The sequence below is a fragment of the Phacochoerus africanus genome, chromosome 2 (genome assembly GCF_016906955.1).
Source record: "Phacochoerus africanus isolate WHEZ1 chromosome 2, ROS_Pafr_v1, whole genome shotgun sequence".
In the NCBI taxonomy this organism is placed as follows: Eukaryota; Metazoa; Chordata; class Mammalia; order Artiodactyla; family Suidae; genus Phacochoerus; species Phacochoerus africanus.
This window is the reverse complement of record NC_062545.1, coordinates 49,160,555-49,186,067: the sequence shown is the minus strand read 5'-3', so window position 1 is coordinate 49,186,067 and position 25,513 is coordinate 49,160,555. Positions and strand designations below refer to the sequence as shown.

At 38.2% G+C, this 25,513-nt stretch overlaps 1 protein-coding gene across 3 annotated transcripts in view; it reads right to left on the bottom strand.

Moving 5' to 3' along the window:
- The window catches only part of ADGRB3 (adhesion G protein-coupled receptor B3), a 732,417-nt gene that overhangs the window by 384,220 nt on the left and 322,684 nt on the right, over positions 1-25,513 (bottom strand). For all 3 annotated transcript variants that reach the window (XM_047760010.1, XM_047760017.1, XM_047760000.1), the window contains 4 exons: positions 23,340-23,504; positions 22,488-22,652; positions 6,544-6,645; positions 6,107-6,213 (listed from right to left, as the gene is read on the bottom strand). In XM_047760010.1, coding sequence (XP_047615966.1) covers positions 6,107-6,213; positions 6,544-6,645; positions 22,488-22,652; positions 23,340-23,504 — 539 coding nt within the window. The remainder of the gene's footprint in view (positions 1-6,106; positions 6,214-6,543; positions 6,646-22,487; positions 22,653-23,339; positions 23,505-25,513) is intronic.

The following is a 25,513-nucleotide window of genomic DNA, read 5'->3' as shown; positions in this document are numbered from 1 at the left end:
ATACAACCTTTCCATGACTAGAGAGATCATTGCTCCGACTTCTGTATTTATTCATTTGTTAAACGAAAGCTTGAAAAAAATAGAAACGGGTTATAATGAACAAGGACTTAAAAGGAAACATTTATACCAATTCTTCAAAATTCCATGTGAAGGGACCTCTATTAGAGCAATATCTTTGACCTTCCTCAGTATTCCATCACTCACTCCTCTCCAGGGTAGGAGGAGTGACCTTTCTGCCTGATGAATTTGGGAGAGAGTACTGGTATGCTTGGTTCAATTCCTTTTGTTCTAGAACTGCCTCCCTTCAGGAGGCATACATTCTGCTAGTTCTATGTCATTTGTCACTCCTGGTGTGTGCGCGTAGGTATGTATATGTAAGTGAATAAAAGAGAGAGAGAGAGTGAGAGAGAGACAGAGACAGACAGGAGAGAGAGGGGGAAAAAATGAGACAGGACAGAGAAGGGGGAGACGGAGAGAGAGAGAAGAGCAAACCTTGTGATTGTCCAGAGGCACCAGAGACAGTGTGGGTCTGTTTGTTTAATTTGGGATCAGCTCATCTGGCCCACAATATTCACCCATTTTCTCCAAATAGTTTCATAAGTAAAAGAGAAAATATCCTTAATTTGCCTGACACCTATGCCTATTTCTCAACAGGTTCTGAAATTGTTTTTACCTTCTTGGTATAAAATTCAAAAATTATCCTGGAGTATAAAATAAAATATTAACATATGGAAAAAAAAAACATGAAATCTCCAAGAATCCCACTACATTTAGCACCTTACTGCTCTGTCCTCAATTTTTTTAAATTGTGTGCATCTGTTTGTGACTTTACTTTTTTTATAAACAGCAGTTGGATCACAGTGTTTAATTTTGTGTCTTACAAAGTTTCTGAAGAAACTTCATGGATTTTATCATTCTGAAATTCTTCTGCAATGGCCAAATAATTTCAAAAATTATTCTGTAAATTCTTCCATACTACTAGATATTTCTGGACTAAGAAAATTGCACATGAGGGATAATGCTTATTAATTTGATGTGGTTAAAATTCATGAACATTGTCTCGTATATCACCTTCTCAGAACCCTCCAGTGGCTAACATCCCACTCCTGATAAGAAAAGTTGCAGAGTATGGAGTTCCCATCATGGCTCAGCAGTTAAAGAACCCGACTAGTACCATGAGGACACAGGTTCAACCCCTGGCCTCAGTCAGTGGGTTAAGGATCCAGTGTTGCCATGAGCTGTGGTGTAGGTCACAGATGCAGCTTGGACCTCGCATTGCTGTGGCTATGATATAGGCTGGGGGTTACATCTCCGATTAGACCCCTAGCCTGGGAACCTCCATATGCCACTGGTGTGGCCCTAAAAGGACAAAAAAAAAAGAGAGAGAGAAAAGATGCAGAGTAGTTCTTGACACAATCATCTATGGAATATCTAGAATACACTTAGCATTGTGGTGGACACTAGAGAAATGAAGATTAAAAGAGATGGTTTCTGTCCTCAAAGAATTCAATAAATGTTCAATATGATAGGACAGTGATTTTATATATTAAATCAATTAATGACTTCTTTCTAGTTACCTCAATTGGTTTATAATTTTGAGAGTTCATAGTACACACTCAACTAATATTTTGTTGCTGATAAAATGTCATTTCTGACTTAGTCTTCATTTAATTTTATTAAATGGGTATATAAAATATTAATAGTAATCTATATGTGAAGAGTTGGAAAACACAGACCTACCTATTTAAAATAATTCTCTGCAGTGGGTGATAACATTTAATGAGCTTTATGAATATAGAGGGGCAAGAAATGAAAGCCACAGGGAAAACAGAATATTAAATTGTGAAAGGATAAACTCTACTAGAGGAGAAAATGCAGAGTCTTCAAAGTAATTTATGAATTTGTGGGAGTCAAAACTGTCCTACATCATAAGCACCATCTAGTTTTGCTACTCAGGCAAAGCATGTGAAGCCACAAGAGTACAAGCATGCAAGGAAAGTGGTATAATTTCTGCCTCCAAATGACTTTTCAGAGTATATATGATGAGCTTGATGTATTAGGTAAGCACTCTCAAGGCATACATTGGTCCCAGACTTCCTTGAACTTGTAAAGGAGATAACCATTTCAAGACAAGTCAGAGTGTGTATAGATGGGTGAATAAGTGTATATTTTCCTGCATGTCCACAGAAACAGAATTCATGTGCAAAAATGCATATGACATCAATCCTATCCATCCATCCATTCATCCATCCTTTCAATTATCTACCTGCCTGCCTACCATCTACCCATTTATCTATATCTATCTTCATTTTTCTATATGTACAGTTCAAGTTAATACTTTGTTGAGTTCTAGAATTTTACTCTTACTGAGATAATTTTTAACTCAACCCATTTTCTGTACATGTAGATATCAATACCTTATGGTTACATAGCTCTTTGCTTTGCAAACATTTCACATACAGTATCTTATCCACTCTTCCTCAACATCTCCAGAGGTGCAAAGATGCTTCTACCAATTTCATGTTGCAAATAGCAAACCAAGACTTGAGTGAGATAATGTGACTTTTCCAAAGGACACACAACCAGAATATGATGCCCCCAGTACCAGAATCTAGGGCAAAGGATTTCAAATCAAAAGCTCAGGAGTTATTTCATCCTTTTTATGGCTTAGTAGTATTCCATTGTGTACATATACCACATTTTCCTAAGCCAATCATCTGTTGATGGACATTTGGGTTGTTTGCATGTCTTGGCTATTGTGAATAGTGCTGCAATGAACATGCAGGTGCATGTGTCTTTTTTTAAATCCCTTTATTTTATTTATTTTATTTTTTTAATTATTCCCCCAATACAATTTTTTTCCTACTGTACAGCATGGTGATCCAGTTACACTTACATGTACACATTCTATTTTCTCACATTATCATACTCCATCATAAGTGACTAGACATAGTTCTCAGTGCTACGCAGCAGGATCTCATTGTCAATCCATTCCAAAGGCAATAGTTTGCATCCATTAACCCCAAGCTCCCAATCCATCCCACTCCCTCCCCCACCCCCAGGCAACCACAAGTCTATTTTCCAAGTCCATGATTTTCTTTTCTGTGGAAAGGTTCATTTGTACCCTGTATTAGATTCCAGATATAAGTGATATCATATGGTATTTGTCTTTCTCTTTCTGACTTACTTCACTCAGTATGAGAGTCTCTAGTTCCCTCCATGTTGCTGCAAATGGCATTATTTCATTCTTTTTGATAGCTGATAAGTATTCCATTGTGTATATATACCACATCTTCCTAATAAATCATCTGTTGTGGACATTTGGGTTGTTTCCACATCCTGGCTATTGTGAATAGAGCTGCATCGAACATGTGGATGCATGTGTCTTTTTTAAGGAAAGTTTTGTCCGGATATATGCCCAAGAGTGGAATTGCTGGGTCATATGGTAGTTCTATGTGTACTTTTCTAAGGTGTCTCCATACTGTTCTCCATAGTGGTTGTACCAGCTTCCATTACCACCAACAGTGCAGGGGGGTTCCCTTTTCTCCACACCCCCTCCAGCACTTGTTATTTGTGGACTTCTTAATGATGGCCATTCTGCCTGGTGTGAGGTGGTATCTCATGGTAGTTTTGATTTGCATTTCTCTGCTAATCAGGCAAGTTGAGAATTTTTTTCATGTGCTTGTTGGCCATCTGTCCATCTTGCTTGGAAAAAATGTCTATTCAGGTCTTTTGCCCATTTTTCAATTGGGTTGTTAACTTTTTTGCTGTTGAATAATACCATTTGCAGCAACGTGGATGGAACTAGAGACTCTCATACTGAGTGAAGTAAGTCAGAAAGAGAAAGACAAATACCATATGATATCACTTATATCTGGAATCCAATGTACAGCACACATGAACCTTTCCACAGAAAAGAAAATCATGGACTTGGAGAATAGATTTGTGGTTGCCAAGGGGGAGTGGGACAGATTGGGAGCTTGGGGTTAACGAATGAAACTATTGCCTTTGGAATGGATTAGCAATGAGATCCTGCTGCGTAGCACTGGGAACTATGTCTAGTCACTTATGATGGAGCATAATAATGTGAGAAAAAAATGTATACATGTATGTGTAACTCTGTCACCATGCTGTACAATAGGAAAAAAAAATTGTATTGGGGAAATAACAATAAAAAAATTTTTTTAAATAAAAAAAAATTTAAAAATTAAAAAAAAAAAGCTCAGGAGGCAGCACAGCCTCCAGAAAAGAGGTTATGCTTCAGAAAGATTATACCTGGGACACAACTCTCCCTCTTGCCTCACTTAACTGGACTGCTCCCCAGAGGATCTTCAGTTTCTTCCATGTGACCTGAGGGCAGCGAGACCCACTTGCAGGCATGAAAAGGACTGGAGTTAATTTGAGCAAGTGCCCTGCTGAGTGCTTGGACCTCTATGGATGCTGAATACCCTGAGGCTGCTGCTTATTCTATAATATCACACACTTGATTTCTATCTGCACATCAACTCAACACAGACATATCACCTGTCCAATCACTGACTGTATGATTTCCATGAGATTCACAATCTGAGACCACCTGCACTCACAGAATGCAAACACATTTAAATACTACTGTACAAAACACTGAATTTAGAAAGGAAAATTTTTCTATAAATGAGTGATGTTATTCACTTTTAACAAATTTGTGAGAATTAACTTAGGATTTACTTAACCCATGCAATTCCTCTCATTTATTACCACGAATAAACAAGAACTAAATATGGATATTATGAAGATTAACTGAATTATTATTATTAAGATTAATTCATAAGAAAGTCATTGGTTATACTTAATTCTGAAATATGTTAATTTTGACAGGAATAAGGCTTAGTGAAGCCAAATATCATCAATTACTGATATGCACATAAATATATATTATTAAATATATGTTTTTTCATGTAATCAGTATTTATGTGTGTATATATGCAATAACATATATGTAAATATATATACATTCGTGTATATACATATACACATGTGTGTATATACATGAATATATACACATACAATAATAGAAATAAGGCTCTATATATCCAAATAAGCATCAGTTTGAGTACCGATGTGGTAACTGAACATGTCAGACAGGATTTTGTTTTCAGATCTTTTGAAAATGTGCTTTTTTGTGTTTCTGATAATCAACTACATTTACCTCATTAATAAGAGTTCTTATTGTACAGATTTCTTCTCCATCTACAAGCAAGAATTTTCTTTAGGATTTTTTTTTTTTTTTTAAGAATTGTGCCTATTCGTGAGTAACAGTAAGAAAAGGAAACGAAAACTTAAACACAAGAAAACTTCAAGGTTCTAAATGAAACGGCATCCCTGCCAACTTCTGACTCTCCAGGGACTCCTGCTCATATTTTGCTCTAAGCGCCACAGTGTTCATCACACAGGAAGCTGACTGTCAGGATGAAGGACAACAGTCTCCGAAATTGACAATGACTTGCACTCATAAAATACCAAGCGACATTTAACTCTGCTCAAAATATTCATACAGCATACTCTGTGAATAATTCAATAATGTGTGGGAGAGAGGGGCTATTTTTAGATATTTGTCCCAGTAATCTTTTGTAACTAATTTTCTCTGGTACAATAACACTGTCATGTTTTGGTGTGTGTTAATGTCAAAATGTAGTGAGAAATTTGATACCTATGTGACACAGCTTTATCATTTCTCAGCTACTAAAATATTAAAGAGTTTAATTTTAAAATGTATGGTATTTTGAAATGTCTTGTGTACTATGTAACAGATTTGTGCCAATCATGACATATAGTTTAACTCTTATAAGTAAACCTGAATAACAGATTTTATCCAGGCCTTTCCCCCATTAGACAAGGAATTCTTTCCTTTAAATAGCAGGAGCCATAAAAACCCAAATCCTAGGAACAAAACAGTTGAGCACTGACTTATAAAAATTAGCTTCCTATCACAGTCTTTTTGCCTTCAGGCATCTTTTTTTTCCAGAGATTTTACTGATTTGATTGTATAGCAGAAGATTAAATTCTCACACAGTGATCATTAGCAAAAAATAAACAGAGCAAGTACTAAAGCTGGCTTTGCACCTACTGAATGCCGCAAGTGTCTGTACTCATTTGATATGCATCTTGCAAAGCTCGGCTGTTCCCAGAAGGCCACTCCGTGAAGACTGAGCGAGCAGCGTCTGCTAGCGGTGCCTGCGAGTCACAAAGAAGAGAGAGCTTTACGACAGGGAGGCTGGAAGGTGGGCTGAAAACCTGAGTTGGTACATTTTCGTGTTTTAAACAAACATACATATGAAATTATCATTTTGATTATCTTTATGATGCATATTAGTCACACTGAAAAACCACCGCATCAGCAATATTTTCTAGGTCTCTTTATTGGCTCCACTTAGGAAGCCCTTTACTAAAATTGTTTTATTCATTGCTTATTGGACAGATTTATCTGCAGATACAGGACAAAGTGTGGCATGCTGCCATTGGATGGCAGCAATAGTTTGGGTTGGGGAGGACATCCTACTTTACCTGTGGCATTCAGGGGGCACTGATTAAAGGCCAAGTCGCCTGCTGGAGTCCTTTTCCACACCATCGACATCAGATAATCCTCTGGGCATATTTCATAAGGTGCTGCAATTTAAAACAGAGGAACTTGAATGCCAGCGGTGTTTATTTTTTAAATATCGGCAATAAGCAATCCTAAAACACACCTCTCTGACTGCAGAGAGCTTTCATTTTCTTCAAAGTATATTGTTTACTGAAATGTCAGAGATGTCTTCATAAACAAACCACTAGCTTTCATTTCATTATCTACAAAATCTTCACAGAAATGTACTTTCTTTGGAAAGGGCTTACTGTGTAGGCTTTTTAAAAGAGCCATTTGGATTTGCCTATAAATTGAACATTATATTCAAGCACATGCATAAAAAATTGTTCCAATATTCACCAATATTCATAATACTTTGGGATGTTCTACAGTAAAGTGATTTCTAAGAAACTGAAAGCCATACTAGAATTGTCAGCCATAGGTGTTAAGAGTAAATAAACATAAAGGGCAAAAAATATATAACTTTTTTATTTGTTCATATAAGAGCAATGATGCCAATTATACTATATCATGCAAAAATAAATGGATTTTATCTTCTGGCCCTATTCTTTTTAATAATGTCAAATTTAATTACCAAGGTAAGAAAGTTAAAGGGAATTTCAACAATAACAGATGCATACCAGAAATATGTTAATGGGAAGCCAAAGAATTCAGCAAAAAATATCTATCTATTGTATTAAACCTGACACTTTGCTCCTAGAAAGAAGACATTAATCCTTTTGCCAGATACACCTACTGCTGTGCTTTCACACATCATTGCCATTTCTATGCTCAAATATTTGTCTTCATGGCTTACCTGGGATGTTTGGTCCTCTCATTTCTGTTACTTGCACTTAAAGGTGTATCTGGTACACAGAAGTTGTTCAAAGTTGAATAACTAAATTAATGACTATATAGTTATAGAAATAACTTTAGTAAATAAATAAGAAGCTACAAAATAATAAGTACCTAAGATACACAGGAGTGTGATATCTGGGGAGAAATTTCTTCCTTTGGGGGCAAGATTCTCTTTAATCTATGCTAATCTCATTCTATTATTATTACTATTATTATGATTACTATTACTACTTCGAAATTTATGAACTCATTAGAACACACTATGTTTGTCAGTCAGTGAAGAATGCAATTTGAGGCATTGCTACCTTGAAATAATATTTACTTTATAATTACCTGAGATAAGATGAGTGGTTTAAACTCGTGGGCATTTAGAAGTGATTTTCAACTGACATTGAAAATCACCTATTTTGTCTCCTTACTCTTTATGGATGAGGATACAAAGGCCCTGGAAAAGGGGGCTTGTCTAAGGTGTTGGGGCTGGTGGAGTATCAGCAGGACTGGATTCAAGAATCCTGACTCCTCTATACCCTCTTTGTTACCTTGACCTCCACCTTCAGTAAGGTGCTGGTACCATGAATTTCTTTGGTTCAGGTGTTTTTCCATGGACTGGCATATCCAACTGTTGGGTGACATTTTTTCCTGGCTGACATCAAGGAGATCTCAAAGACAATTTGCACACTCTTGAACTCCAACCACTTTTCTTTGTAATGTGTTTCCTAATTCTATTAATGATCTTCTACCCACAGTTAAAACCATCAGGTTCATCTTCTACTCATCCTTCTCTTCCTCCTGACTGTCCATGATTCTACTGCCTACACTTACCCAGGCATTCATCCTGCCCTGTCTGGATTATGGAAACAGCTTCATTAGTACATTCATGCATTTACCTATATGCTTCCTTATTTCAGGGAAAAGCAATGGGTTTGAGAAAGAAGCACTTTCTACCTCCCAGAGTTTTGAATCAAAGAAAGAAGGTAGAAGTCAAGTGAACATGCCATTACTGGAGTGCAAGGATGACAGGGTGATGCTTCAATATAAATCTGAAGAGTTAAAGAGGGTTTAATGGAGGAAGTGACACTTAACTGAGTATGGCTTTGTGAGATGCAGTACATGCACCAGGGAGAAAGAACAAGAAATGCAAAGGTCTGGAAGCAACAAAGAGTGTTGAGACCAGTGCTGAAGGAGGGAAAAGATGAGGAGGAGTGTGGAGTGATGGGCTAGAGTGTAGAGTTTGAAAAGAGAATTGACACGATTCCATTTTTAATTTTAAGAGGATGAGTTTTCTGTAGGTAAAAGAGATGGGGAGTAAGACCACAGAGGAGGTGAGTACAGATCTTCAGCCCTGAAGTGGTGATGGCTTTAGATAGGATGGTTGGATACATGACAAAGACAAGTAGGTAGACACAAGGTAAATATAGGAGGTAGACTAAGAGATGTGGGAGATGAGGACTGAAGGGGTCCAGTAGGAGGCATGATTTATGAGTAGAAGGACTGGGTGTAAAGCGCTATTGTTCTCTAACATCTTTCTTCTTCAATGCAGTTTTTATGCAACATCAAAAAAGTAATTTCTAAAATGAAGATTAATCCCATAACTTGCTGTGTAAAATTTTCCATGTTTCTCTAGGACTGAGAGAATAAAGATAACTGTTCTTGCTGTGATGAAAAGGGTCCTGCCAGCAAGCCCTAACCTCACCCTGCAACTATGATTCAAATTTATTCTCCCACACACCAGCCACCCAGATTAACTGCCATCCTTCAGAAAATCCATACCAACTCATATTTCCCTGACTTCGCAAAACCTATGTCCTCTACTTAAAATGATCTCTATCCTCCTTGTTAGTTTGTTTTTCTACAAGCTCCCACCCAATGATCTCCAGGAAAAACTCCAAGCTTCAGGGAAGGCTATGTGGGCTGGGTATAAAAATGACACTGGGCTGTCCTAAGGAACACCTTCACATTATCAACACAGGGGAACATGGCCAGACTAGGAAAAAATACCCCACAGCCTCATCCTCAAAATGAGGACACAGTAGTGTGTCATGAAGGCAATGGCTTGCTTCCATGGACACCCACCAGGAATTATGTCTACAAAAGGAGAAGCAACCTGCAGGATTGTCAATGAATGTGCTTCTGCAATCCTTCCCTACACATGCCTCCAAACACATCTCTTTTTCTCACAATGGATGGAAAACATTTGGTTATGGGTGTGGGCCTCCTTAATTCCTAAATTTCATCCTTTAGGAGACTATGTTTTACTTTATTTCTAATCTACTGTAATGGACTGCTATGGTGTGCAGCATACAGTGATACCATACCTGTCTGTTGAGTTTATCATTGTTGCTGAGGAAATAATGTAATAAATAGGCACTGTCCAGGAGAACTTTCTGCAGTGATAGAAGTGGGAATTTCACTGTCCAATATGGTGGCTTCTAGTAATTATAGCTATTAAGTACTGGAAATGTGGCAAGACTGTGAACCAAATTCTACATTTCATCTAACTTTAATTAATGTAGGTTTAAATTTTGATAGCTACCATGTTGGACAACACTGTAACAGATGATTGTGTTTCTGTAAATGTCAACCCAGCTACTATAGAATATGGAAAGGAAAATTATAATACATATGAAAACTCACAAAATATATCATGCAGAGTTCAATCCATAGTTGAATTCTACATAAAGCTAGTCTATTTTTAAATAAAACTATAGCAATAATTAATCTAACATTACTATGACATGATCTTTTTAAATCTATCTATCCAACTTCTGCTCATTGTCTTTCTCATTAACTTTTTTTTTTTCAAGGTTGTGCCCATGGCATATGGAAGTTCCTGAGTGAGGTCAGATTGAATCCAAGCAATGCTGGATCCTCCATCCTACTGCACCAGGCTGGAGATGGAACCCGTACCTCAGCAGTGATACAGGCGCTGCAGTTGAATTCTTAACTCACTATGCCATGGCAGAACTCTGATTAATTCTTCCTTTGTAATTTTTTGCCTCACTTGTATTTTTTTTTCTGTTTACAATCTCAAATTTTCTTCAGTTCCATTTATGAAATTTGAAATATATTCCATGAAATTTGTTACTATAGCTTTTTGGGTTTTATTTCCTGATTCAGTCTTGACATAAATCAATGAAGAAGTAATCTGCCCCCCAGATTTTTTCACTTCCCTGTAATGTTTCAGAAAGCTTTTCAAACCCTTTGTAATTCTGCCAAAAGCTACTCCCATCCTCAGCACCCTGCTCCCCTCCACCCAGTGATCAGAAAATCTGGTAATTGCAAGTGTTAACCACTAGATGGCATGGGTGAGCCAACAGGGTGAAAAGTTTACCAGGTCCACACCTGACACAGATGAGGTTAAGATCAAGGTGAGTAGAAGGTTTCCTTTATTTGCTGTTGTTTTGTTTTAAATTATTTTATTTTTTTAAAAAAATTATTAGAATATAGTTTATTTACAATGTTGTATTAGTTTCAAATTTACAGCTAAGTGAATCAGTTGTACATATACATATTCATTCTTTTTTCACATATAGGTTATTACCAAACATTGAGTGGACCTCCCCGTGCTATACAGTAAACCCTGGTTAGTCATCTATTTTATGTATTTATGTATGTATTTTTATAGTAGTGTGCATGTGCTCGATTTTCTTAAAGGTATACTACTTGGGGAAACATTTCTTCTCATGTAAGTACAACATTGAATGATCAAAGGAGCGCCAGTTACAAAGCTCTTCAATCTGGCCCCTTCCTCAGCTCCCACTTTCCACACTCATTGCCCCCTGAGCTTCTCCAGCTCCACGAAGACCCCACCCCAGAGCCTGTGCACTGTTTTTTCTGCCCAGGATATCCTTCCTTCCCCTCCCCAAACGCCCGCCTGGCTCCCTTTCACTACCTTCCAGCCCTTTCTCGGAGAGGAGATGGCCTGACTGCCCCACACTCCCACTGCTTCCTCTGCCCCACCATACTTAGTTTTTATTTTTATGTTTTGCATACTCCTGCTGTAACGTGAGCACCATGAAGAAAGGATTTTTCTGTTTTGTTTCATTCTTAGAGCACATAGTACTCACAGGTCTGGCAAATGAGAGCAGATACCTATAGACACACTTTTTTTAAAAACCAAAAAGTACCAAATACATTCAAAAGATCTATTTTCCCATTACCTCAGTACTTAAGATGACAGAGAATGAGGATGGTGTGTGTGTGTGCGAGAGAGAGAAAGAGAGAGAAAGAGAGAGAGAGAGAGAGAGGGAGGGAAATAGGCAAGCACTAAGTAGCAGTGTTCACTTAGGAGCAATAAGAGAGGGAAGTTAGCTACTACAGTTTTCCTACATATTAGCCAAAATGGGTTTTCATAGTATCAGGTATTTACTAAAGTGGACCTTGTAGGGCTGTGCTTAATGGTCCAGGGGATTCTATTCAGAATCCGCTGCTGTGATGTGCATACACATACAACCTAACTGGTTAAGAAAGAAGCTGATTAAGTATTTCTTTTTGCAACTACACCACTCAAGTATCAATTTCCATTTACCAGTGGCAATCACTATGGTATAAGTCAATCAGACTCCCCCCCCCAAAAAAAAAACAGTAATTTTTTCAACCTAGAGAGGTCACCGAACTTTGTTTTCTTCTCTATAAATCTGTGAAGGTTTGGATTCATCGTGCTTCTTGTAGACAGAAACTCAGTACACAAATGATAAGAAAGGAAGATGACAGGGGAATCTGAGTGTCAAAGCTGCAAATTGGTCCAGGATTTTCAGCTTTTTAGAAGGAATGCCAAATCCCGCAGCTGCTTTAAATATTTCATCAAAGGTGATTTGGCATCTTTGAAGATTAAATCTTAAAAAAATAACTTACTTCAGAAAACAGGTCTATGTATGCTCCCACCACAAGTGAAACAGCCTGGATATTTAAAAGATAACTTATTTTCTTCCATCTAAGGTTTATGAAGTCCCCAGGAGTGAGAAACTTTCTGGGGTCTCCTCAGTGGCAGAAATGGAATTCATTGATTCTACAAACGTTTACTGAACAGCCATCATGTCTCAGTCTCCTTGGTAAATACTGCACATAAAAAAAGAATCTGTGTATGTATAGCTGAATCACTTTGTTGTACAGCAAAAATTATTACAACATTGTAGATCAAATATACATCAATAAAACTTTAAAAAATGAAAAAATAAATGAACTAGAATAGTCAGGGCCTTTCAACTCAAGATGGTGAGGGTCAGGAAGGACAGAGAAATTCCAGTGCAGCAGGGCTCCCACTAAGAGCTGAGGAGTCCTGGCTGTTCTTGGAGCACCTTAGGGGGCACTCATCAGCGGAGTATTTCCACAAGGATGTCCAATGTGAGTTGTCAAGGACAAGAAGTCAACCCACAGGGATGGGAAAGTGGGCCCCTGGAACATTGTGTGGCAAGACCCTGGTGCAAGGAGAGCCCAGTACATCCAAGAAACTGGGAACATTCCAGAAGGGCCAGCAAAGCTAGGGATGAGGAGAGGGGAATTACTGCAGGCAAAGGAGGAGGTGAAAAGGATGAAATAGACTGGAAGCTTGAACTTAAGGGCAAGGGAAAATTATTGTACTGCTTTGAATGGTGTCCTGCAGTTTGGAGAGTGGTTTGAAGGAACGTGAGGCCAAGGGCAGGGAGGAAGCCTGTGACAGTCTAAAGGGTGTACCTGGGGAAGAAGTGTTGTGGCTTCACAGGAAGTGGCAGCGGGAAGTGGGTGGATTCCAAATCTGCTTAGGAGGAAGGATGGGCTGAGCCATCCTACACATCCTGTAGGAGGTGAGGAAGAGAGAGAAAAAGAGATGTAACTCAGGTTTCCAGGAAGAAGTCTGGTGTGCTCTACCCAGGAGGACATGGCTTGGAAGAGAAGATGATGAAAATCAATTTGAGTCTGAGCTATCTGACTGCATCTCGGCATCATCATAAAGCTGGTTGGTGTATGGAATGAAAGCTCGGGAGAGGAACAAAAGCTGGAGATCGAGATTCGTGCTACTATTTTTTTCTGTTTAATGCTACCTGTGTGTATTTTGTAAATTAGAAAATATATAATTAGTTGAGGCCATGCTCCTGTGCTCAAAATAAAAACATATTATTGTGCAGCAATATGAGGCACTTGCTTTTTTATGCTTCAGCAAAATGGAACCACAACTCTGTTCATCAGCTGAAAGATCCCTTGGCTTGCTCCCACTAGTGCAAAGATATAAAGACCTATCTGTAAGACATAACTGTATTTCAAGGCACAAGTATGTAGTGATTATGCTCCCTTAAAACAAGGCAGCAATTACCTAGTGATTAGCAGTTAATCTGTCTATTCAAACTGATTTCCTGTCTCTTAAAAATAGCAAAAATTATACAGGGCTTAAATCAATTTGATGTGGAAAATTAGTTTTCACTACTTATGCTAGAATTTCAGCATTAAAGAGAAATCAATTCTAAACTGTAGAACTGCATGCAGAAAAAAAAAAGAAAAAATCTGCACTCTGTACAACCCCACATTTCAAATTTCACTTGCTGGCAATTCATTAATTCTTTATGTTTGGGAACCCCCAGTACTGAGGGGTGCAGAGGTAAATGAAACAGTTTCAGCCTCTGTGCTCACCAACAAGCTCTAATTTCAGAATTTCAGTGGTGGAACCTACACAACATGTGAAGAATTCACAGTGATGCTAAAGTCTGAGGCAAAAAAAAGGGGGGGGGGTTGTATCAAATATGTTTCATAATAACCTTCCTTATATGGAGAATGATAGTTATCAGTCTCAAATTGAAAGAATATAGTTACAACAGTAGTCTTTACATGTCACTATGAATTAGGTAATCTTCTAAGAGTATTGAATATTTTAATTCAAATAATTGTCATAACGACCTTTAAAGTGGATGCAATTATTATAATCACTATAAATATGTGGGGAAACAAGGCATAGAGAAACCATTCAGTGAGGAGGTGGTCAATCAAACAGCTCTCTCAGAGCATTTTCAGAGAATGTTACACTGTCTCTAAGCATGTGCTGCAGTGGTAAAATAAGTATTTATGCATTTTGCAAAAATTGGTTCTAACTCTGGAAGTCAGCAAACCACGATCTTCAAATTCATTCATAAACTATGTATAGCTGGTTTGAGTACTTAGTCTGACAGTGTGTTATACAAACACACCCCCAACATTCTGAATTATTATTTTAATTCTATATTTCAGCTTAACAGACAAGGTTGTTCTAGCCTGTTAACAAAGTTAACTAACAACAAAAAAGATAGCTAACATTAATTGTGAGGAATAATTTCCAAGTAACTATTTACTATCCTTTAGTGAGACAGTTTTATACTGGGGGCTGCTTGAGATTTGCCGTGGAGAATTGTGTTTACTTGCCTTTTTAATATTATCTTAAAATAACAGGTCACAGCACATGGAGCAAATGATAACATCTGGAGGCACAGGGCAAGAGTACTCTGGGCTGAAGGCCACTGGTCACAGCTTCCTGGGTAACTTGCTATAGAAACGTATATGTTTTTCTTACCTCTAACAACTCAACGATCTCTATCCAAAGAAGGAAGGATCATGCCACAAATTTTAATTACAAAATTAGAAACAGTGTATGTGCTCAAAATGTCCATTCAAATTCTAATGAAGTAAACTACTAGCATTTTAAAAGAGTAAAAGATCATACCATCACTATCATAGTCATTTTGAAACTTATAAGCTTTTATACAAATGATTTCATTTTCCAGTTATAACATTTATGAAAGGGCTATGGGAGTTCCCGTCGTGGCTCAGTGGTTGGTGAATCCGACTAGGAACCATGAGGTTGTGGGTTCGATCCCTGGCCTTGCCCAGTGGGTTAAGGATCTGGCGTTGCCGTGAGCTGTGGTGTAGGTTGCAGAAGCGGCTCGGATCCCATGTTGCTGTGGCTCTGGCGTAGGCCAGCAGCTATAGCTCCAATTCAACCCCTAGCCTGGGAACCTCCATATGCCACAGGAGCGGCCCAAGAAATGGCAAAAAGACAAAAAAAAAAAAAAAAAGGCTACGTACCTAAGGACCTGTAATGCTCGCCTAGGTTCAGGGCAGAGTAGGGGAGGTGCTAGGGAAGCTGAAAATATATAGCTCATCTGCAATAAGCTGGAATTCTGTAGCTATGAGATATAATTATATATATAATTATATACATATAGTAAAATATAATAATATATAATTAGGGAAGCACAAAGCAAGTTTTCAGGGGTTCAAGAAAGAAAGAGAATTCATATGATTGTGGGCGAAAGAATGACTAAGTGAGGAGACAGTTTTTAATGGACTGGGCTCCCAAGATGCTCCTATTTCAGTAAGTAAAGATGGCAGAGCCAGGTTACAAGGGGAGTGCTGGAGCATTGGAGGGCAAGCAACAGAGAAAGGACAGAATAGGTGCCTCCAAGTCTAGGAACCAGAGACTGCATCTGCTCCATTGCTCTATATAGAGACACTGGTCATATCTGTAAATGAACCAATGATGGGGACCCTAGCATCCTGGGATCTCAGTATGCATTAAGCTGGGCAAGTAACAAGAAGCCACGGAAGTTTCTGATAAGTGAATCACATGGCAGAGGCCATGGATGGGGAGAATCATCAGATAAAAACCTGCGTGGGAGAGATTAGAAAACATGGGTATTGCCCCAATTTGGGTAGCAAACAAAGAGGATCATGCCTGCCATCAACAATTCTAATCAGCTAATCATTTTGAAACTGTGTTTTATCATTTCATCCTTGAAACAATCCTCTGAGGCATGTGTTACTATCCTACTTTATATATGAAGACACTGAGGCCCAAGCCAACCTTGGTTTGACCCCACAGCCCAGCTCTTTCCCACCACTGGGAAGTGGTGGCTGGGGGAGAAGGCAGGGCCACCAGTCAAAGACTGGAAGGACGTGGAATCCCCCACTAGGAAATGGTGGGAAGGAAGGAGAAGCTACTTCAGACAGAAAAGCTCTCCTGGCGGCATACTGTCCCATGTGATACCTCAGCTGGAAAGGTCTGTTAGGTGATGACAGTTGGAGAGAGAGATAAAGCGAGCCAAGCACCAAGGGTAGGATCTCAGGGTCATTCACGCATCAGGATATATGAGGGAATGGAAGTAAGTAGGGTTGAGAAATGTCAAGGTCCAATGTTCAGGTTATGTGTCTTGGGAAATCTTAAACCCCAAAAGGAGTTTACTAATTGTATTAATTTTCATTTTATTAATTGCAAAAATTAAGTGATTCATAAAAAATGCATTTTTTTTTTTTTACTGTAAAAACAACATGGACTGAAAGGAAAATTTTTCAAAAAAATAGTAAAAGAAAAAAGTGCTGCTTAAGTTTTCTATTTCAATTTGAGAATGATCAGCAAATAGCCAAATATTTCTAAATGAATCCAAGTAGAGTAATATAGGTTATACCAAATTGCTTTTTTAAGTTTTTGCTGTAGTGGAAGGTTTGAGAATTTTCTCCAAGTCTCAACTGATGAGCAATCTGATAAGGTGAATTACAGTAATAATTATCTCGATAGCAACCAGTTGGAATAACAGACATAGAGTACTGTCTGGCATACACATTGATTATTCCAGACCCCAGTGGTTCTTCTTAATTCTGCCTTTCACACTGAGCTGATTTGCTGCAGAACTGAGGGCTAGACCAAGACCTGATACTCCAGCTTTTCAAGAGGATAGGATGCTTCTTTCGAGGCTGGTTAAGCACCAGGTTGGCCTCTCTCCCTACGGGGGACCTTCAGGTTCTAATTTATTTCCCCACTTCTGGAAACGTATTTGAGGTGACTGAGCAAGAACAAGGTGGACACAGGATGAAAATGTCAATACCTAGTACCACCTACTGGAACCACTGGACTCAGGGGCTGGTTTCTGGTGAATGGCTGGTGTGAACATTTGGGTGTGACATTACTTTCTACGTCCAAAAATATTCAGTGAAATAGTTGCCCTAACCTTTTAAAAGTGAACAAACAGGTGGCGTTCCTATGGTGAATCAGCAGAAACAAATCTGACTAGCATCCATGAGGACTTGGGTTTGATCCCTGGCCTTGCTCAGTGGGTTAAGGATCCGGCATTGCTGTGAGCTGCGGTGTAGGCCACAGATGTGGCTTGGATCTGGCATTGCTTTGGCTGTAGAATAGGCTGGTAGCTACAGCTCCAATTCAACTGCTAGTCTGGGAACCTCCATATGCCACTGGTGTGGCTCTAAAAAGACCAAAAAAGAAAGACAAGAAAAAGAAACAATGGTAATAACATAATTTCTTACAGGGTAAACACATAACCTCTGACAGCAAAAAGATCCAAATTCTAAAGGAATAGGAGCTTTTTAAATGTACTATTAGTGATATATATTAAAAAAAAGGTAAAGCAGGTGTCAACTGGTATGTGAATATTTCAATAGACTAGTATGATTTTTTTCTCTTTAAAAGATTAATTTTACACTTACATACTTGCATTTCCAATAATGATGACATTTAGCCTTAAAATAAAGTGGTCCCCTCAATTTAAAAGTCTGATTTATTAAACTTGTCTTTCACAAAGACAAAATATTTGTATCGATAGTGATTAATTTCCCACTCTTCCAACTGGGAGCTAAGAAGAAGATAATTCCATGTGAGCTCAGACCCCAGTTCACCTTCCCGACACCCCCTGCCCCAGATATATGCACAGTACAGTCACTCATAGCCTTGCAGGGCAGAGGCAGTGAAAATGCACTCTTGCTACGGAAGATCTGTGTTCTGGTGGGTGGAGGGGCTTCACATCAAATGAGTTCCAAGACACCCCAGGTCTTCCTCCTACTCCCCACAGAACAGGAACAAGGAAAGGCCATACAACTGAGTAGCCCCGACTAAACCATCCTTCCTTGTCCACAACAAGTTAATAGTCCTATTTTTCTGGTAGTGACAGCTGTAAAGGGATCTTATTTTGGTTCAAACATGAGTTGGGTAGGGAGACTTGAAATGTATGGCCTGCATTTTCATTATGAATTGATTCCAGAGACACGCCCTCCTTATTTATGAAGTGTGAGTAAAATACAATTCGCACTCTTGTTCTGGAGGTATCTATCTCAACTTTCAGCCATTGAGCTGAGATAGAGGACCATTTTCCACTCTTGGCGTGAGTTCTAGCATTTATTTTTATTTATTCCTTTATTTTTACTCTAGGTCAGTGCAATCCAAAGGGTAATTGGCAGCAGCATCACCATCACCTGGGAGCTTGTTAGAAATACAGATTCCCAGGCCTGGGCCAGACCTCCTGAATAGGAACCTTGGGGTGAGGGCCTTTGGCTCAGGAATCTCCATCTTAATGAGGTCTCTGGGTGATTCTTGTGTCCACTAAGGTTTGAGAAACACAGCCGTGGACAATACAGAGAGGCTCTCAGAGAAGATAGGAGCCCAAAGGAGGCAAGTTCTGTGATTCTTTCTTCCTACAAAAAGAAAATGACTCAGAAACCAAATGTATGCCTTTCTTGGTCTCCAGAGAAGTCATACTCCTATTGGGGAGCAAACATGCAGAGACAAGGACTAGTCACTCCAGAATGGTTGCTTTCCTGGGGTGGGGAGTAGGGCTTACAGTTGCCGATATTACAGGCGCCGACTTTTAACACGAATGCATCACAATGTGCAAGACAAGTGAGGGCTGATAACACTGCTGCTGCTTTCCTTTGGGATAAATATTTTGAGTCAAATATCACAATAATTGCTCTGTCTCTGGTCTACATTGCTGTAACTGTGCGCACTCATGGTAAAGCTGTGTAACCCAAAGTTTTTCTCAACACATTCAACCTATAGGTTTCACCTTGTCGTTTGCAGACAAAGCAGTGGGACCCTAAGAAGGACATTTTACATATAAATTAAGTTAAACATCTACCTGTGATTGGCAGGTTCCAATTTAGTAACTAATGACTAGAGTCATGGATCCTGGAATTGGTCTTGGCGAAGAGCAAACCCTTCATGGGAACAGAGTCCTGGCATAGCCTGGACTAAGATAGGCCAATACACCAGTAATCTCCACCTTAGGAATGATATTAACCAGAGGAGTACTGGGAAATAAAACAACCAAACAAAAGACCAAAAAATAGAACCTTTTCACATGGTAGCAAAGTGACAAAATTAGAGGATCTATATTACCTTTGTACTATTTTAACCCTCAAAGCTTGGGTATACAATGAGATTGAGATCCATTAAGTCATTATTTGGTGAGTCTGACCAATTTAAAAATTGGGCAACTTAATTATGTCCTCTGTAGCTACTTTATTCCTCAACTAGAAGTATTTAAAAAATAAGAATATAATGTTTCCAGCCCTCTAATTCTCTTTCCTTTTGAAGAAAGGGGCAATATCATATTTTTGGTCAATGATGCTCTCTTTAATACCTTTATTGTATCTAATTACCAGTAAAGAAGTATCCTAATCTTGATGGGAAAATATTTTTTATTTCCCATTTTCAGGAGATGTCATAACAGCTTTTGATTAAATCCAGATGATTAATCATTATTTTCATTAATTATCCAGACAAAGATGTGCATAGATTATATTTATCCTTCTTGACAACAAGAGGGTCTCTTGGCAAAGTTGATTAATTTGTTTTGTATTCAAAGTAAGCGAAGCATAAAAATAAATACTAGTTGTTTCCAGCAAGATGAAGAAAAATTAAGAATGAACAGTACTAAAAATAATACTAGAAAGAACATATTGTTTCACAAGAAATATTTGTTAAGGCTTTGTCATTGACAAAATGAGAAAAGATGCCTTAGCAATTACTAAGATACTCTGAAAGTGTTCTCAGTTTATATTGTCAATGTGTACATTTGGAGCAATATAATCACAGAAATTGGGAATGCTATGCTCCTAATCATATAAGGAATATATATTGACTACAGGGAAGAAAATTGTACTGAGATGCAACACCAGTATATAAATCAAGTCCACTGTGGAAAACTGAGTTACTTATAAATCCTCCTTTCTTGATAAAAAAAATGTGAAGATGACATGGTTGCACATTGAAAAGTGGAAGGGTGAATATTTTAAAAATCTCCTATATTTTGACAAAATTATTCTACTTTACAGAGGCAGAGGCATAGTAGAAATTAATAGTCATATATAATTTTGAAGGATAATGTGATTTGTATCAAGGTACAAGGCTAGGATATATTTTCAAAAGCTTATGGTATCTGTATATATTTTACCCCGTACAAGCACTAATTTGTGATTTGTTTAGCTGATTCAATAATTTGTTTTAATTAAAAAATGCTATTTACATATTTGGGGATGATTTTAAATCACATGGAAAAGAGGAAAATGTAAACCTTAAGGTAAATACCAAAAAATATATGTATATGATAAAATCTAAAAAGCTTTTATAGTTTTACATGATAATTTTTCAATGTGCCTGAAATCACAAAAGCTAGCAAATAACGTATAATATCTTTTTGTAGATGGATATGTAAAATGCTTTCCAAACAGCAGGTGGCAATCTTTATAAATCTGATTGCAGCAGCACAATATTACCAGTATGTATGCACATGAAAGACAGTTTTAAAGGACCAGTTAAGAACCTTGGCATGCTCAGACTAGTTTAGACAACTTCAAATATTAAAAGGTTCTTATTTAATCATGGCTGCTGTTTCAAAGAAATTTCTTCCTGGGCAAAATAGATGTTTTGTTTAATGCATCTTAATTCTTAGGCAGAATAGGAGAAATTTCTGAGTGCTAAACTGTACTGATACCCTTCTCAATAGAATCCTGCACACTGGTTATTTCTTATCATTCGTATGGATTCATATGGCCATAAGAATTAACAAAACTAAGTTTAGATCTTTTTTAAGCTCTAAACAAACAAACAAAGATAAAAACAAACTACTGATGTATCATTACTCTTAAGAGTCTAGTTTCTGTTTGTATTACTGCTGAACTGTGAAAAGTTGTTAGAATTCTAACTATGGAGAAACGCAAAGTTTTGACCCCTGGATATCTCTTAGAATTCCTTGGTTTTTCAAGTAGTCCTATTAGATAGAGACAGAAATCCTTAGCTTTCTGAACTGAAAAGGAACCTCAAACAGGTGCAGTCACCACACCCAGTAAGACCAGATAGCCAGAGATGGGTGAGGTTGCCCACAAAGAATTAGGGGAAATTCATGGGGCAATGTAGCTCTAACTGGGTTTCCAAATTCTCTAAGTCCAGAACCTGTCTTTATACCCAGCTGTGAAATTTTAAAATTCAATCCTATCAGCTTTTCTAGCATTTTTATAAAATTTTGCCAATTATATCATTCCTGAATCCTAATTTTTGCTTCTTCATTGAGTCTGGAGTGTGTTAACAGTATTTTATGAAACATACACAGTCTTAAGAAGGGGTCTTTGTTCTAAAAGAGCTTTTAATGTATATGATTTATAATCAGGGAAATTTCTGACTTTGCCTTTTTTCTACTCATTTGTGTAAAATCCTCTAACATAGCAATACTCCCATTCTTTCACTAGGAATTAAGACTGGATGCTATTATTTTAAAGGGGTTCCTCATTGGAATTTCCTTTTACAGCGGATATGAGGAAAGGCAAGTCAGTGGGGGTGTCCAAGGTCACACACGGGGATGGATTAACTGCAGAATTTACAAGTTTCTGAGTTCCAACCTCATCTCCTTATTTCCTCACTAAGCTACCTCACACGTATGTCTTTGTGTTTTTGCTAAAATAATCTTAGGCAACTTGTTCTGTGTTCTCAGTATACAAGTATTTTACAAAAATAGTGAAAAAAAAAGTACTCAATAATAATTTTAAAAATTTCTAGCCGTGTTACTGTTCAACATGCCTTCTTCGGTATTACCGCACTTTTTCAATGTCATTTTGCAATGAATCATTTAAAAATGTGTAGAAGCCATAGTCTAGGACACACAAAAAGAGGAAACCTCATAGGTGATAAAACAAACTGCCGCTTATCATTAGCAATACTTCAATTGAGAAAATACTGCTTTTAGCCCATGACAATATTTTTGATCCTTTTTCTCCAGGTTTTCATGAGAATGGTCTTGAACTCACTCACCAGGACAGCGCTGCTCGCTGCACCTTCTCACTTCCTCGCCCGTCCCCTCACAAGGTTGCCCCGTCACTGCCGCACCCTGGCAGGTCCTCGTTCTCCGCTCCCAGCCACCATCACAGGACTTGGAACATCCGCTCCAGTGACCCCACTGATTCCATTGGCCATTGGCTGAAAGACATACGTCATGGTCAATGGCAGCAGTCCACTGCGCACAGCTTTAGGGCTGCTTCTACAATCTGAGGGCCATTACTGTCTTTTCAATTGTTAGTAATCTACCACCATAAATCAAATAAGTATTTGACTTGCCAGTCAAATGTAAAGCATTGTGAGGAACAAAAGTTTCTATGTGTTTGTCAGGATCTACAAATAGACACTGAACTTCACTTGTAAAGAGTACAAGTCCAGTGCTGGACTTCCTCAATTTAATTAACATTTAATATAATGTAATTAATTTAATCTCATTTCAGAATCTCCTGGATTTTTTTGCTTTATTAATGTAACATACAGCAGAATGAGCTCTGGTACAATTGGCTTCATTTACTGGAAATGTAGAATTATCGGATGATTCCATGACTGTCTGGCATGGTTCTGTCACACTTTCTAAATGGAAGGCATCCTTTAAATAGAGTCATCAGCCTCTATTGTAGAGCACAGAGAACTACAGCCAACCTCCTGGGATAGACTTTGATGGGAAAGAATATAAAAAAAGAATGTATGTGTATATACACACACACACATATATATATATATGAGTCACTTTGCTATATAGCAGAAATTGACACAACACCATAAAACAACAATAATTTTTAAAAAACTAATAAAAATTAATTAATTAATGCAGTTACCAGGCCTTACCTATGCACTCAGGGTTGTAACACTCTCTGCTCTCGGCCCAGGGCCCTCTGCATTCAGAGCCCCCATGGGCGGCAGCAGTGCACTGCCGGCTTCTCTGCTGGGTCCCGTTAGAGCAGGTCACAGAGCACTGGCTCCAGGAGCTCCACTCCTGCCATTGTCCATCAACTGCCAAAGCAGAAGCAGAGACAGTAAGAGGAGGCCTTCTGGAGAGAAGGCTGTTCACAAAGCACAGGCACGTTTTCAGTGAATTTCATGGATATGGCGTGTTTTACAAATTGAAGGTCTGTGGCAACCCCGGGGGAGAGCAATTCTACTGGTGCCATTTTCTCAATAGTATTTGCTTGCTTCTTGTCACATTTTGGTGATTCTCACAACATTTCCAATTTTTTCTTGAGCATGATATTTGTTCTGGTAACTGGTGGTCAGTGATCTTTGATGTTACTATTGTCACTGTCTTGGAGCGCCATGAATCTCTCACATATAAGACTGGGAACTTAATAGATAAATACGTGTTCTGACTGCCCCACCTACTGGCTGTTCCCCCATCTCTCTCCCTTCTCCTCAGGGCCCCATATTCCCTGAGACACAATAATAAGGAAATGAGGCCAATTTATAACCTTCAATGGCCTCTAAGTGTTCGAGTGAATGGAACAGTCACATATCTCTCATTTTCAATAGAAAGCCAGAAATGATTAAGTTTAGGGAGGAAAGCACATTAAAAGCCAAGTCAGGCCAAAAGCTAGGCCATTTGGGCCAATTAGCCAAGTTGTGAATGAAAAGGAAAAGTCTTGAAGGAAATTAAGTGCTACCATTGTGAACACATGAATGATAAGAAATCAAAACAAAACAACTTCATCACTGATAAGTTTTGGTATCTGGATAGACAAACTAACCACCCTCAACATTCCCTTAAACCAAAGCATAATCTAGACCCAGACCCTAGCTCTGCTCATTTCTACAAAGGCTGAGAGCTATGAGAAATCTTCAGAAAAAAGACTGAAACTAGCAGAGATTGTCTCTGAGGTTTAAGGAAAGAAGCCATCTCCATAACATAAAAGCATAAGGTGAAGCAGCAAGTGCTGATGTAGAAGCTGCAGCAAGTTACCTGGAAGACCTAGCTAAGATAATTCATGCAGGTAGCTATACTGGACAACAGATTTTCAACACAGATAAAACATCTTCTATTGGAAGAAGGTACCATCTAGGACTTATATGTAGCTAGAGAGGCAGAGACAATGCCTGGCTTCAAAGCTTCAAAGGACAGGCTGACTCTCTTGTTAGGGGCTAATGTAGCTTGTGACTCTAAGTTGAAGCCATTGCTCATTTGCCTTTCTGAAAATCCTAGGGCCCTTAACAATTATGCTAAATCTACTCTGCCTGTGCTCTGTAAATGGAACAACAAAGAGGACATGACACACATCTATTAACAACAAGGTTCACTGAATATTTTAAGCCCACTCAGATGTGCTGCTCAGAAAAAAAGATTCCTTTTAAAAAAAATGACTTCTCATTGACAATGTACCTGGTCCCCAAAGAGCTCTGATGGAGATGAGATTAATGGTCTTTACGCCTGCTATCACAACATCCATTCTGCAGCCCATGGATCAAGGAGTCATTTTGACTTTCAATTGCTATTATTTTCGAAATACATTGCATAAGGCTATAATTGCCATAGATAGTGCTCCCTCTGATGGATCTGGGCAGAGTCAATTGAAAACCTTCTTTTAAAGTAAGGTATACACGTTGTTTTTGAGACATAATGCTGTTGCACACTTAAAGACACTACAGCATAATGTAAACATAACTTTTATATGCACTGGGAAAGCAAAAGTTGGTGTGTCTCACTTTATTGTGATATTCACTTTATTGAGGTGATCTAGAACCAAGTCTGCAAAATCTCTCAGACATGCCTGAACAAGGTAATCTTGAAGGTAAGTCCCAACCATGAGACTCAAAATGAATGCAATTAGATTTTACTACCTCCAAACTATAATCACCTTACTTTTCACTTCTATTTCCTTTTATGAATCCAGTATCTTTTTTTATTGACTTATTTCTGCAAAAATATTTATTGACCACTCAAAAAGGCAAGATTTTGGTCTCAAAGTTGGGTATAGGGAACAGTGAACACAATAAGTAATGACCAATAACTTGGGGAGCTCACATTTTAGAGC